The sequence below is a fragment of the Nuphar pumila genome, chromosome 7, assembly GCF_984573655.1.
Source record: "Nuphar pumila chromosome 7, dmNupPumi1.hap1.1, whole genome shotgun sequence".
In the NCBI taxonomy this organism is placed as follows: Eukaryota; Viridiplantae; Streptophyta; class Magnoliopsida; order Nymphaeales; family Nymphaeaceae; genus Nuphar; species Nuphar pumila.
Window position 1 is genome coordinate 97155815 of NC_143255.1, and position 13615 is coordinate 97169429.

Consider the following 13615-nt stretch of genomic DNA (forward strand, 5'->3'; position numbering starts at 1 on the left):
GGGGGAAAAGCAGTGAAAGAATTTCTTAAGACCTTTACTCTGGTCAAAGTTTGGTTCATTCAGGGATCCAAGTGGCTTATGGATATGAGCTAAAGAGATATGGGCTTGGTGTGACTGCACATTTTGGTAACATCACCTAGGGCTTCTCTTCCTTCTTGCTGACTCTACAACAACAACAACTACTACTACTACTACTACTACTACTACTACTACTACTACGCCTTCATCCCAAAACAATGGGGGTCGGCAATATGAACCAAAAAAGAAAATTATTCTGGGTCCTCCACATGAATCCTTCTCCTCCGATCATTTCTATCCAATGCCATGTCCTCGGTGAGGTTCAAAGCATTCATATCCTTTCCTATCATCTCCATGTCTTTCTAGGCCTACCCCGACCTATTTTAACTAATATATTTTCCCATTTCTCCATCCTTCTAACTGGAGCATCATTAGGTCTTCGCCGAATATGTCCAAACCACCGTAAACGATTCTCTCTCATCTTATTTTCAATGGGTGCAACGCCTACCTTCTTACGTATCTTCTCGTTCCGAATCTTATCTTTTATTGTATTTCCACACATCTATCTAAGCATACACATCTCAGCTACACTCATTTTTTGAATTTGATGTTTCTTGGCAGCCCAACATTCCGTACCATATAGTAAAGCGGGCCTAATTGTCGTTCTATAAAACTTTCCCTTCAACCGCAATGGCATTCTACGATCGCACAACACTCCAGTTGCACTTTTCCATTTCATCCACCAAACCTTTATCCTATGGTTTACATCTCCATCAATTTCTCCATCCTTTTTGAATGATAGATCCCAAATATTTGAAATAGTCATCCACCGATATTTCTTGCTCGCCAAGCTTCACTACACTCTCATCACTACTGCGTTGCTTACTAAACCAACATTCCATATATTCTGTCTTACTCTTACTCAACGTAAAACCTCTTGCTTCCAATGTCTTTCTCCATAATTCTAACTTAGCATTAACCTCAGCTCTAGACTCATCAATCAAAACAATATCATTAGCAAACAACATACACCACGGCACATGTTGCTTGCTGACTCTCCTGCTCTTTAATAAAGCTTGTCTCTTTTAAGAAAAGAATTTAGGTAGTTGTACAGGTATTAGCAAATTTTTTTATTTCTTTTTGATTAATGTCTTCCTGTCAATTTAGAAAAGAAAACAGAGGAAGAGGAAAGGGAAGGTTTTTCACTAGCCCTTGTCAAGCTAGGATTGGATGTCATCACCATTATCTATCTTAACCATAACAGTGTGTCCTCAGCGGAGTCCAATACTTTCACCTTATTGCACATCTGGTGTTACATATCTGCCTATCAAAATTCACTTGATCAGTGTTTGTGAACTCGTAGTTTTTGATAGATTAAGTTTACCCAGCATTGCAGTTATAACTACGCTTATGGATACTCACTTCAGCCGTTTCTCCTTTATGCTTAAAGGCTATTACTTGTTACCCTTCACCATTATCACTTTGAAACCTAGTTTCCATCCTTGTGGGGGAAAAGCATGTCCACCAGAAAATTATTTGCATGTAATGGATGCTCTATTACCTGTAAGAAGCCTTCTTCCATGTCAGTATTTAGAAAATTGTCACAGATATAGGCAGTATTTTGAAAATATTGGCTTTAAAAAGATTTAAAAGGTAAAACACATTTTCAAAATTCAATTTCTCACATATTATCATGGTAATATCATGATATTTTCAGTCACTTTTACTTTTTATAACTTTTCTACATTTTAAATATGTTTTCTTCTTTATTTTATATTTTATTTTATTTATTTTTAACTTTTATTTATATTTCTACAACAAATTTATTTATCTAAAATATTCTTTACTTACTCATTTCTACTATTTCTTATATATGTTTTCATTTTTTAGGTGCTGAGATTTTTCTGAAATTTATTTAAAAACCTATATTTTCATGAGACCAATATTTGTGACTATGATTTAGAAGAAGGCTTTTTTGTCTTTGAGCCTTTTGACAGTTTTTTTTAGAGAGGCTCTCTTCATTAAATGTCTTGAAATCAGCCTGGCAACAATGAAAAGCATTCATTCTCCCATTTTTTCGAGAAGACTCTCTCTCTCTCTCTCTCTCTCTCTTTCTCTGCATTTTGAAGTTCAAATTCAAGGAAGGGGCAGAGTGATGGCACCTCCACTCTCCCATATTCCACGGAACATGCAAAGCAAACATGTCCTATGATCCTATTCTCCTTATCCAAAGCTTCTTCAAGTTTGACTTTTAATATAAAAAAAAATAAATGTTGTCTATTGAGTGAATGGGTCTGATATCCATTGTGAGATGAGCCTAAACTTTGAAATGTTCAAAGCCTTACTCTCTTTGGGGGCTAGAACTACATTGGATTGATTGATATGTTTAAGAGGACAACATTGGATTCTAATTCATAGAAAAGTTATGCTAATCTTCATTATGTTCATTCCATAAACGCTTGAGAAGTAGATAAATGAAGGATAACTTGGATTTTAATTGATGGAAGACTTGTGCTAATCCTCATTATGATCATTCCATAAGCACAAGAGAAGCAGGTAATAGGATTGATGTTGGTTAATGCCTTTTCATTTTTAAAGGAAAAGTTTATTACTGAAGTAGGGTATGTTATTTATGTGTGTCTTGAATTCTTAGCCTGCTTTGTTTCATGACCTTATCTGATTGGAGAAACTTGGAAGGGGAAATTTCATTGAGGTTTGTCGTGGTAGCAGAGAACTTGTAATCTTTATACATGAGCCGATCTATGTTGTCAAAGGCGCGCCTAGGTGCCCGCCTAGGCGCTGGGTGCCACCCAGCTCGACTAGGTGAGCTACCTAGTCGGTTCAGTATATATATATACATATATGTACTGAACAGTATATATATATATGTATTGTTTATATACTGAACAGTTTATACATACTGTTATATATGTATTGTTTATATAGTGTTATATATATTGTGTATGTTTTGTTTATGTACTTTATTGATTAATAATTGTTTATTTTGAAATGTTTAATTAGAACAATGGAAGATGCAAACTCAAGTAATATTAATTGTTTGTTCGATGTTTAATGTCATTCACTCTTATGTTTTGACCCTTTAATATTAATTGTTATGCTTCATACATGCTTTATTTATCTCAATATTGTGTAGTTTATCTTTTTCTACGTTGTTTGTTCTTAATTTTTTTTGCCTGCCTAGGCCCTGCCTAGGCCTTTTCGAAGGTCCACCGACTAGCCCCGCCTAGCGCTTTTGACAACATAGGAGCCAATTAGGGTTTTCCTTTTTTTCCCTTTTAAGAGAGCCGCCTCTTTTATAGAGGCTAAGATGTGTTTTGGGTATATTGGAATTTAAGGTTTTCTTGAGATTTTTGTCTCCATGGTTGTACTCTTCTATTGTTGATAATGGATTTCTTGCTCCTCCTTCACCCATGGATGTAGGCCAAAGGCTGAACCATGTACATCTAGTGTTTCCCTCTTCTCTCTTCTCTCTCTTTCTCTTCTCAATATGTCCATGTTCTACATTTTTTTGGTTCTTTGCAACAGAGTTTTACATTTAAACAAACATAGGCTATTGGTTTATTTTGTTATCATTAGTGTAAATGTTTATTTTATTCTTATGTATGTAATTTCTAATTCTTTGCTTTGTTGTCTTTTATAGTTTTAATTTACCATTTCTCAAATTCTTTTAAGCCTTAATGTCTTCTCAGTTCAGCTAATTTTTGTGACGACTGATTTTTCTGGTCCAATCTGAATGGCTTTGCTTAATTCATGATCTGATTTAACCCTCTCTGAGCTTTGGAACATTCGTTTTAGTTCAAATGATCGCACCTACTGCAATAGGGGCCCTTGCACAGTTTACAACATGATCTATGAGAATATTGTTTGAATGACAGTGAACCTTGTTAAATTAACTCCATAATGGTACGTGTTATCTTACTAATACTGTGGACACTTCTTTGCGGAATGGAACATAATGGAAGTTGCCGGTGTATTTGCACTATTAGATGACCATTCAAATATGAATAATAATTGGGAAAGAGCCACAAGAAAAAAGTGCTTGGATGAATGTTTGGCATGTTAGAAAACCCTATAAAGAGTGGTGGGCGTCGGATGTTAGCTTATAGTTTAGGGTGACAAGATAGGGTAAGAAATGTGTAACTGTTGAATAACAAGCCTTCCATTGTCCATCTATAGAGAATTTGTGTGCTTGGGAGCTCTTGATGATTGAATAAACCGAGATCCTTCCTTGACTGCATTTTATAGAGGTGCAAAAGTATGTCTCATGGGGTTGTCTGCAGCTGGATAACCAGCATTTAAAATTGTCTTTGTATTCCATTTGTGGTGTTTTAATTATCACTATTCTATTAACCTTCTGTATTTATTATTGCCTTAAGCACTGCTCCTTGAGTAGATATCAATGCTATAAATGAACCTTTTTCTTTAAGAATATCATGAACCTGTTTTTGATCCCCACTTTATGAAAATATGTAAACTAGTATGAACAGCTATGGCACATTCTTAAAGATTATTCTTCGGCAGTAAGACAGTGGAAATATCCTGGGCAGTAAAAAGGACCTACCCAATCCATATCTCCTCAATCATTTGAGCTGCAATCAAATATCCGCAAAAGGGATCTCTCAATTGTCGTCAAGATGAAGACGAATATGTGAGGTAGATCTCTAGGGCCAAAGAAGATTTGGATCATCTCCAAGATGAAGGAGTTTGTGAAGGATCCTTCCAGGGAAAGTTCAGATCACCGTCGAGATGAAGGCGAGTGCGATGAACCTACCGACAAACCCTAAAAGATATTTGATTTCTGCTATCATCTAACGACCTTTTAGGACCGATGTCATCAAGCCTAATTCCTGAGAAAGAAAAAGAATGATCTGAGCATCTCCAAGATGAAGGAGTTTGTGACGTACCCTTCTCATCGGATTAAGAATTGTGATTTTGTATGCTTGAATATTTATGAACATTTTGAGCCATTGATATTCAAGCCTTAAAAGATCCTTATTGGCTGATCCAAGAGTCTGTTTCTATAAAACGAAACATCTAAATCACATCTGTACGGTGAAATTTTAGAAAAATATGTTTTGGTCGAAGGCATGAATAAATTAAAGGCATAAGAAAAAAATGGGTACTGGGTTATTGGTCCTATTTGTGAAAATTTTCAGTAAATTTGAAAAATCATTTTATGAAGTGAAAATCCATCATAGGGTCTTTGAAGCTATGAAATTAGATAGGTAGGAAATGGTTGGGTCTCATAGACCCACAAAATCAACTTGGTTCAACGTGGGATGTGTTGGACAACAAATTCTGATAGAAGTGTGGGTTGATATGATAAGCCAATATATCTTGTCCAGTATTGGAATAATTGAATATCTTACACCTATTAGATCTTTGTTGTTTGAGTGCATGATGTTTGTTGATTGAAAATCATATTACATGTAAAACTAAAAGGTTGCTGGTTATGTGTCTTTATCAGGAGTATTTGTAAGAGTATATCATTCATCTCTTAGGCCTGTGTTTCTACAGGAGTTTGGGTTATAGCCTGGTAGCTAAATGGATAAACACTTAGAATAGTGAAGACAGCATCCCAGTTACATTAGTTGTAGCAAGATAATCTGGTAACCTACTTTGTATTGATATTGGTTGATCTATCACTCCAGTGAACCATTTGAATGCCCTTTTGCTTTGAACTTATGCTATCAATGTTGTATGTAAATCAATTCCCATATATGCATGCATCTTACTCAAGCTGATTTCACCTTATCATTGTATTGGTATTCATTGTTCAGATACATATTATGATGGAAACTTTGCCAGACATTATATTGTGACAGGAGTTGCCAAAAGACATTCTTAACCATGTTTATTTTCTGTCCAGTTTTGGTTTTATTTTTCCTGTGTATGTTTATGGATCTATCACAGTTTCACTTTGATAATATGATATTTAATATTCACTTTGATTTTATGATAACTAATTCCTTGAAGATCTTTTTTTTAATGAAAGAAAAGAGAAGGCCAAAAGTGTGCTTCATGAGTTAGCGAAGAAAGCTTATTTGATTTGTCAGGGTGCACACTTGATACCATGCGGGTTGTTTCTCTCGTTTGATATCATCATAATTGGACATGCACACATTTATATTGGTTCATTATCTTATTGATGTTGTCATATACTTTTACAGCCTGAAGTAGATTTTGATGATAAAAGTAGCTGGGAGTATTTATTTAAAGAGTACTGGTCAGATGTCAAGCGAAAACTATCACTGACTCCGGAAGAGATTACTCATGCCAGCAATCCATGGAAGGGATCAGAAGCTCCTCCCCGTACTGTGTCTTCATCTGATGAGTTATACAATGCTAACAATGATCTGATTTATGGTTCTGATAAGTCTTCAGGGCACCAAGAAAAGGCCAAATCAGCACCTAAGAGGCAAACAAAAAAGTGGAGGATCAATGCTGTGGATGAGGTCACTCCAAGCATACCACAGGATATACCCAGGGAAGGCGCTTCTGAACCAAATGACACCAAAGAATGGGCTTCAAAGGAGCTGTTGGATTTTGTTGAACACATGAAGGGTGGTAAATCAATCTTATCTGTGTTCGATGTTCAGTCTCTCTTAATGGATTATGTAACTAAATATAAGCTTCGTGACCCTCGTAAGAAGAGTCAGATAATTTGTGATGCAACACTCCAAAATCTTTTTGGGAAGGCTCGTGTTGGGCATTTGGAAATGTTAAAACTTATCGAGTCTCACATTCTTATAAAGGAGACCTCTTCTCAAGTGCCAGTGAATGAAATCCATGGAAGAAATGTAGATGATGAGACTGCACAAGTTGACCTTGAGGGAAATGCAATGGCTAAGACAGGGTCAGATAAGAAACGTAAAACTAAGAAAAAGACTGAGGAGAGTATACCGCAGACTAATCTAAAGATTCTAAACGATTATGCCGCAGTGGATGTGCACAACATAAGCTTAATTTACTTGAAACGGAACTTGGTGGAGGATTTGCTTGATGATCTGGAGAAATTTCCGGACAGAGTTGTTGGTTCGTTTGTGAGAATCAGGATTTCTGGTTCGGGTAATAAGCAAGACATGTACAGGCTTGTTCAAGTTGTAGGTAATCTTTCTTTCATAGTCACTGGATTTTTGAACTTTATCATATATTGATTATCCATGTAATCATTGTGCACTACAACAATGCCTCAAAGAGGCTACAAATGTGCACACACAAATACAAATGCCACATATGGGCCAAATACACCAAAGCCACAAGAGGCCAAATACATAAACCGAACACCAAGTATAAAAATAAATATTATTTCAAATATGCTTAAGAAAGCATTAGACAAAGAAGAGGCTACCAACCCCTTTTATACACAAGAGGGTTCATTGGGGAGCTTCCAATATAGACGTTGGGAGCCCAACAGCTGTATGATCATATTGACTATAGCGCCCCTAGCTATTTGGGGAATTTACAAATATAAAAAATAAAAAGAAACCCCAAAACTGTTGATCCCTATTATCCCTATTACATATACAAAATGACCAAAATATCTTTAGTCAAATACCCAAATTACAAGACCGAATATATATATATATATATATATATATATATATATATATATATATATATATATAACATTTTAACACCCCTCTCAAACTTATGATGTGATCACCAAAACTTTGTCAAGAAGAAAATGAAATCGAGGTGACGAAAGCGCCTTAGTGAAGAAGTCCGCTATTTGATACTCAGATGTAACATATGGTATGGTGATGGTCTTCCTCAAAAAAATTTCACTCACATTGCGGCAATCAATTTCTGTATATTTGGTTCTTTCATGAAATGTATGGTTGTTAATTATGTATATTGCACTCTTATTATCACAAAACAGCCTGGAGCATGTCATCAAGTAATCTTCACAATCAAACGATCTCATGTTGTAGTGGTCATTGCACGGTACCCAACCTCCGTGGATGATAGTGGTACTTTTTGTTATTTTTTGCACCTCTACGACGCTAGTGAATCACCTAAAAAAACACAAAAGCTAGTAGTTGAACGTCGATAATTTGGATCCCCTCTCCAATCTGAGTCAGAATAAGCAATCAATTCAAGAGAGGAAGATGAGGATAACAAAATACCTCTAGAGGTAAAGGTTTGTACATATCTAACAATTCTTATTACATCATTCATGTGAACTCTGATGAGAGAATGTTGGAATTGGCTAGCAGTATAAACTGCATGCGCAATTTCAGGCCTAGTAATAATTAAATAAGTCAAGGCGCCAATCATTTGGCGATACAAAGTAGAATCATCAAGAGTTATCCTATCATCAATCTTTATCTTGCCATTAATAACTTCAGGTGTGTCCACCATTTTTTCTTCAGTAATGCCTGACCTTGTCAATGATGTTATTAGTGAACTTGGTTTGAGTAAGCAAATATCCCCTCTGAGAGTAAACAACTTCAATTCTTATAAAAAATCTAAGAAATCCAAGATCAGTCATTTCAAAATATTTTTTAAGAATACATTTAATATACTTTACTCCCTGTTTGTCTTCACCTGTAATGATCATATCATCAACATAAAGGAGAAGAATAGCAATCCCTGCTTTAGATTTCTTCTCAAGTGCCAGTGAATGAAATCCATGGAAGAAATGTAGATGATGAGACTGCACAAGTTGACCTTGAGGGAAATGCAATGGCTAAGACAGGGTCAGATAAGAAACGTAAAACTAAGAAAAAGACTGAGGAGAGTATACCGCAGACTAATCTAAAGATTCTAAACGATTATGCCGCAGTGGATGTGCACAACATAAGCTTAATTTACTTGAAACGGAACTTGGTGGAGGATTTGCTTGATGATCTGGAGAAATTTCCGGACAGAGTTGTTGGTTCGTTTGTGAGAATCAGGATTTCTGGTTCGGGTAATAAGCAAGACATGTACAGGCTTGTTCAAGTTGTAGGTAATCTTTCTTTCATAGTCACTGGATTTTTGAACTTTATCATATATTGATTATCCATGTAATCATTGTGCACTACAACAATGCCTCAAAGAGGCTACAAATGTGCACACACAAATACAAATGCCACATATGGGCCAAATACACCAAAGCCACAAGAGGCCAAATACATAAACCGAACACCAAGTATAAAAATAAATATTATTTCAAATATGCTTAAGAAAGCATTAGACAAAGAAGAGGCTACCAACCCCTTTTATACACAAGAGGGTTCATTGGGGAGCTTCCAATATAGACGTTGGGAGCCCAACAGCTGTATGATCATATTGACTATAGCGCCCCTAGCTATTTGGGGAATTTACAAATATAAAAAATAAAAAGAAACCCCAAAACTGTTGATCCCTATTATCCCTATTACATATACAAAATGACCAAAATATCTTTAGTCAAATACCCAAATTACAAGACCGAATATATATATATATATATATATATATATATATATATATATATTACATTTTAACACCCCTCTCAAACTTATGATGTGATCACCAAAACTTTGTCAAGAAGAAAATGAAATCGAGGTGACGAAAGCGCCTTAGTGAAGAAGTCCGCTATTTGATACTCAGATGTAACATATGGTATGGTGATGGTCTTCCTCAAAAAAATTTCACTCACATTGCGGCAATCTATGTCACACGGACTCGGCTAGGGAGGTGCCGCACCCGAGTCGACACGCCCCGACACGGGTGCGGACACGGGTGCGGCCTCGGACACGGCCTGGACTCGGTCAACGCCGAGTCGGACTCGGTCAACGAGTCCAGGCCGACTCCGTCTTAATTTTGGACTCGGTCAACGTTGACCGAGTCCAAAAATGTCCATTTTTAGTACAAAAAAATAAAAAAAAAGATCTTTTTATATATTTTTTTAAAAAAAAAAAATATATATATATATATATATATATATATATATATATATATATATATATATAACATGAGTCTTAAACATTAGGCCCAGAAAAAAAATTATTCTTAAATATTATCATTTAATTCTCTCTCTCAATCTTAAAAGCTAATAAATTCTCATCCACGAGTACCAACACTTTTCATCCACCAAGTTCTCTCTCTTATAAAAGCTAATAAATTCTCATCCACGAGTAGCAACACTTTCTCATCCACCGAGATCTCTCTCTCTCTCTCTCTCTTTTTCAAATCTAGCTTTGAAAAATTAAAAGCTTTTAATGCTTTTAATTAATGTTATGAATTTTAGCAAAAGATATTTAATGCATTTACCAGAACATGCTTTTAGTTAATGCTTTTAATTAATACCTTGATGATGTTTTATTCCCATGGTAGCTAAGACTCGGCTGAGTCAATGATAAACTCAGCCTAGTTTGGTTCTAACACAGTTATACTACTATTTTAACTCAGTTAGTTCAGGATCTGAGACAACTTGGAAGAGTCACGAGCCGAGTCCAAAATTTATATAGACATATGCACACACTGGATATATATATATATATATATATATATATATATATATATATATATATATATATATATATATATATATATATATATATATATAGCCGAGTCCCCGTGTCCAAAATTTTTAAAATTGCGCCGCACCCGTGTCGCACCCGCACCCGCACCCGCACCCGCACCCGCACCCATGTGACATAGGCGGCAATCAATTTCTGTATATTTGGTTCTTTCATGAAATGTATGGTTGTTAATTATGTATATTGCACTCTTATTATCACAAAACAGCCTGGAGCATGTCATCAAGTAATCTTCACAATCAAACGATCTCATGTTGTAGTGGTCATTGCACGGTACCCAACCTCCGTGGATGATAGTGGTACTTTTTGTTATTTTTTGCACATCTACGACGCTAGTGAATCACCTAAAAAAACACAAAAGCTAGTAGTTGAACGTCGATAATTTGGATCCCCTCTCCAATCTGAGTCAGAATAAGCAATCAATTCAAGAGAGGAAGATGAGGATAACAAAATACCTCTAGAGGTAAAGGTTTGTACATATCTAACAATTCTTATTACATCATTCATGTGAACTCTGATGAGAGAATGTTGGAATTGGCTAGCAGTATAAACTGCATGCGCAATTTCAGGCCTAGTAATAATTAAATAAGTCAAGGCGCCAATCATTTGGCGATACAAAGTAGAATCATCAAGAGTTATCCTATCATCAATCTTTATCTTGCCATTAATAACTTCAGGTGTGTCCACCATTTTTTCTTCAGTAATGCCTGACCTTGTCAATGATGTTATTAGTGAACTTGGTTTGAGTAAGCAAATATCCCCTCTGAGAGTAAACAACTTCAATTCTTATAAAAAATCTAAGAAATCCAAGATCAGTCATTTCAAAATATTTTTTAAGAATACATTTAATATACTTTACTCCCTGTTTGTCTTCACCTGTAATGATCATATCATCAACATAAAGGAGAAGAATAGCAATCCCTGCTTTAGATTTCTTAGTAAATATGACAATATCAGTGTAGCAAGATTTAAAACCCATCTTCAACATAACAGAACTGAAACAATCATACTAGGCTTTGGGTGCCTGTTTCAAACCATAAAGAGCCATTCTCAATCGAAACACCTTACTAGAAGGAACTTCATATCCAGGAGATGAATCCACATAAACTTTTTCTTTTAACTCTCCATTTAAAAATGCATTTTTTACAATCATTTGTAGATAGGTTAACTTTTAACAACATCAACAACAATAAGGGTCCTAACTTAAGTCATCCTAACTACTGATACAAATGTCTCATCATAGTCTATCCTATATTCTTGTGCGTACCCTTTGACAACTAACCTGCCCTTGTTTTTTCTAAGGTCACGTCACTCTTAGTTTTGACTTTATACACCCATTTACAACCTATAGTTTTATTACCTTTAGGCTATGTCACATGGGTGCGGGTGCAAGTGCGGGTGCGAGTGCGAGTGCGGGGATGCGACACTTCCAAAAAATCCGGGTGCGGGGGTGCGGTAGGGGCAAAAATGTAAAAAAAAATTTATATATATATATATAATTTTGAAGTTTTAACAGTTTAACATTTAACATTGTCATAATATCATTCATCATGCATGCAATGTATCAACCTAAATATCAAATTATCAATCAAATAAAACATAAAAAAGTTTGTTCAATTGTAAAAATAAAACATAAAAAAGTAGAACATATTGGTCTACTGGAATATAGTGCTATCAGCAGATATCACTTGTTATGTGTTTCTCCAGAAATCTTTGATCTTACAAGTTGATAGATCAGGCCGAAAAAAACCAATCAAACCAAATGGAATCATCAAGTAAATTTAAACAAGGAAATTCAGATATCATTTTCATATGGCCAACACTCTAAGATCCCAACTAGAAATCTCTACCAAGAAAAAACTCAGGTTTCAAGAGAAGAGATTCACACTCATTTGGAATGTAAATAAATGAAACTCATGAATAATGATAAATACCTTTCTGCCATCTTCCAACAGGCGCCTTGACACTGTGACCCACATAATTCTCTCGATGTTTATCAGCTTTCATATCATCCCACTTGAATTTTGCACAGGAAAATACATGAGTTACAAGTCAGCATAAGTTGGGACCAAATTCGACTTGAACACTAAGCTTAAACGTTGCGTTCTACACAATGTTATTGGTAAAATCCTCACAGTTATTTTAGAACACTTATTATCAAATATGGATACATAAAGCTCGAGCCTAAGATATTTCATCACGAATGGCTTCTAATTTAAGGAGTTTCAAATATGCCACCAGTAGATTCATAAGGTAACATTATTAAAAAGCAAATGAGCGACTGACCTAATTTGTTTATCAAATGCATCAGTCGAGAAGTTCGACTGATTCATGCACTCGTGAATTAGATATGGGAGTGAAAGAGTATGTGTGACTATTTTTTAAGGTTTAAGTGTTTAACGTCTCGAGACACAACTTTAATAGTGAAATACAAATTTTCCCCCACTACTAAAATTCTCATTTCAATGACTAAAAGAAAGGGGGTTCTTGCAGAAAGCGCTTACAATACTCAATAACTACTTCAACGTTGCAATATATGTTTCCATTAGATGGCATATACAATAAAATCATAAATTTGGTGATACGCATAGACCTCTAACAGAGCATCTCAATCACGACTATCAGCACCTCAATTGTGTTTACAAAGAGAGGGCGCGGGGGCTCGACCCCTCCCCTACCGACCCAACAAGAGAAAGAGAGGGCACAGGGGGGGCTCGGCCCCTCCCCTGCCGACCCAACAAGAGCAACAGAGAGTGCAGGGGGGGGCTCGGTCCCTCCCCTGCCGACCCAACGAGAGCAAGAGAGGGCATAGGGGGGGGGGATCGGCCCCTCCCTTGCTGACCCAACAAGAGAAAGAGAGGTCGCAGGGGGGGCTCGACCCCTCCCCTGCCGACCCAACGAGAGCAAGAGAGGGCGCAGGGGGGCTCAGCCCCTCCCCTGCCGACACAAGCAGAGAGCGAGAGGGACGTACCTGCAACGAGGGAGAGGAGGAGCTTCGGAGGTGGCGTCGGGAGGAGAGGGCTGCGTAGGAGAGGAGTGATTTGGGCAAAAAAAAAAAATTTGCC

The 13615-nt window shown here is 36.3% G+C and overlaps 1 protein-coding gene across 1 annotated transcript in view; it reads left to right on the plus strand.

The window, feature by feature from the left end:
* Positions 1–13615, plus strand: part of LOC149832566 (uncharacterized) — a 46454-nt gene that overhangs the window by 11196 nt on the left and 21643 nt on the right. The window contains exon 4 of the mRNA XM_090014583.1: positions 6210–7146. Coding sequence (XP_089870709.1) covers positions 6210–7146 — 937 coding nt within the window. The remainder of the gene's footprint in view (positions 1–6209; positions 7147–13615) is intronic.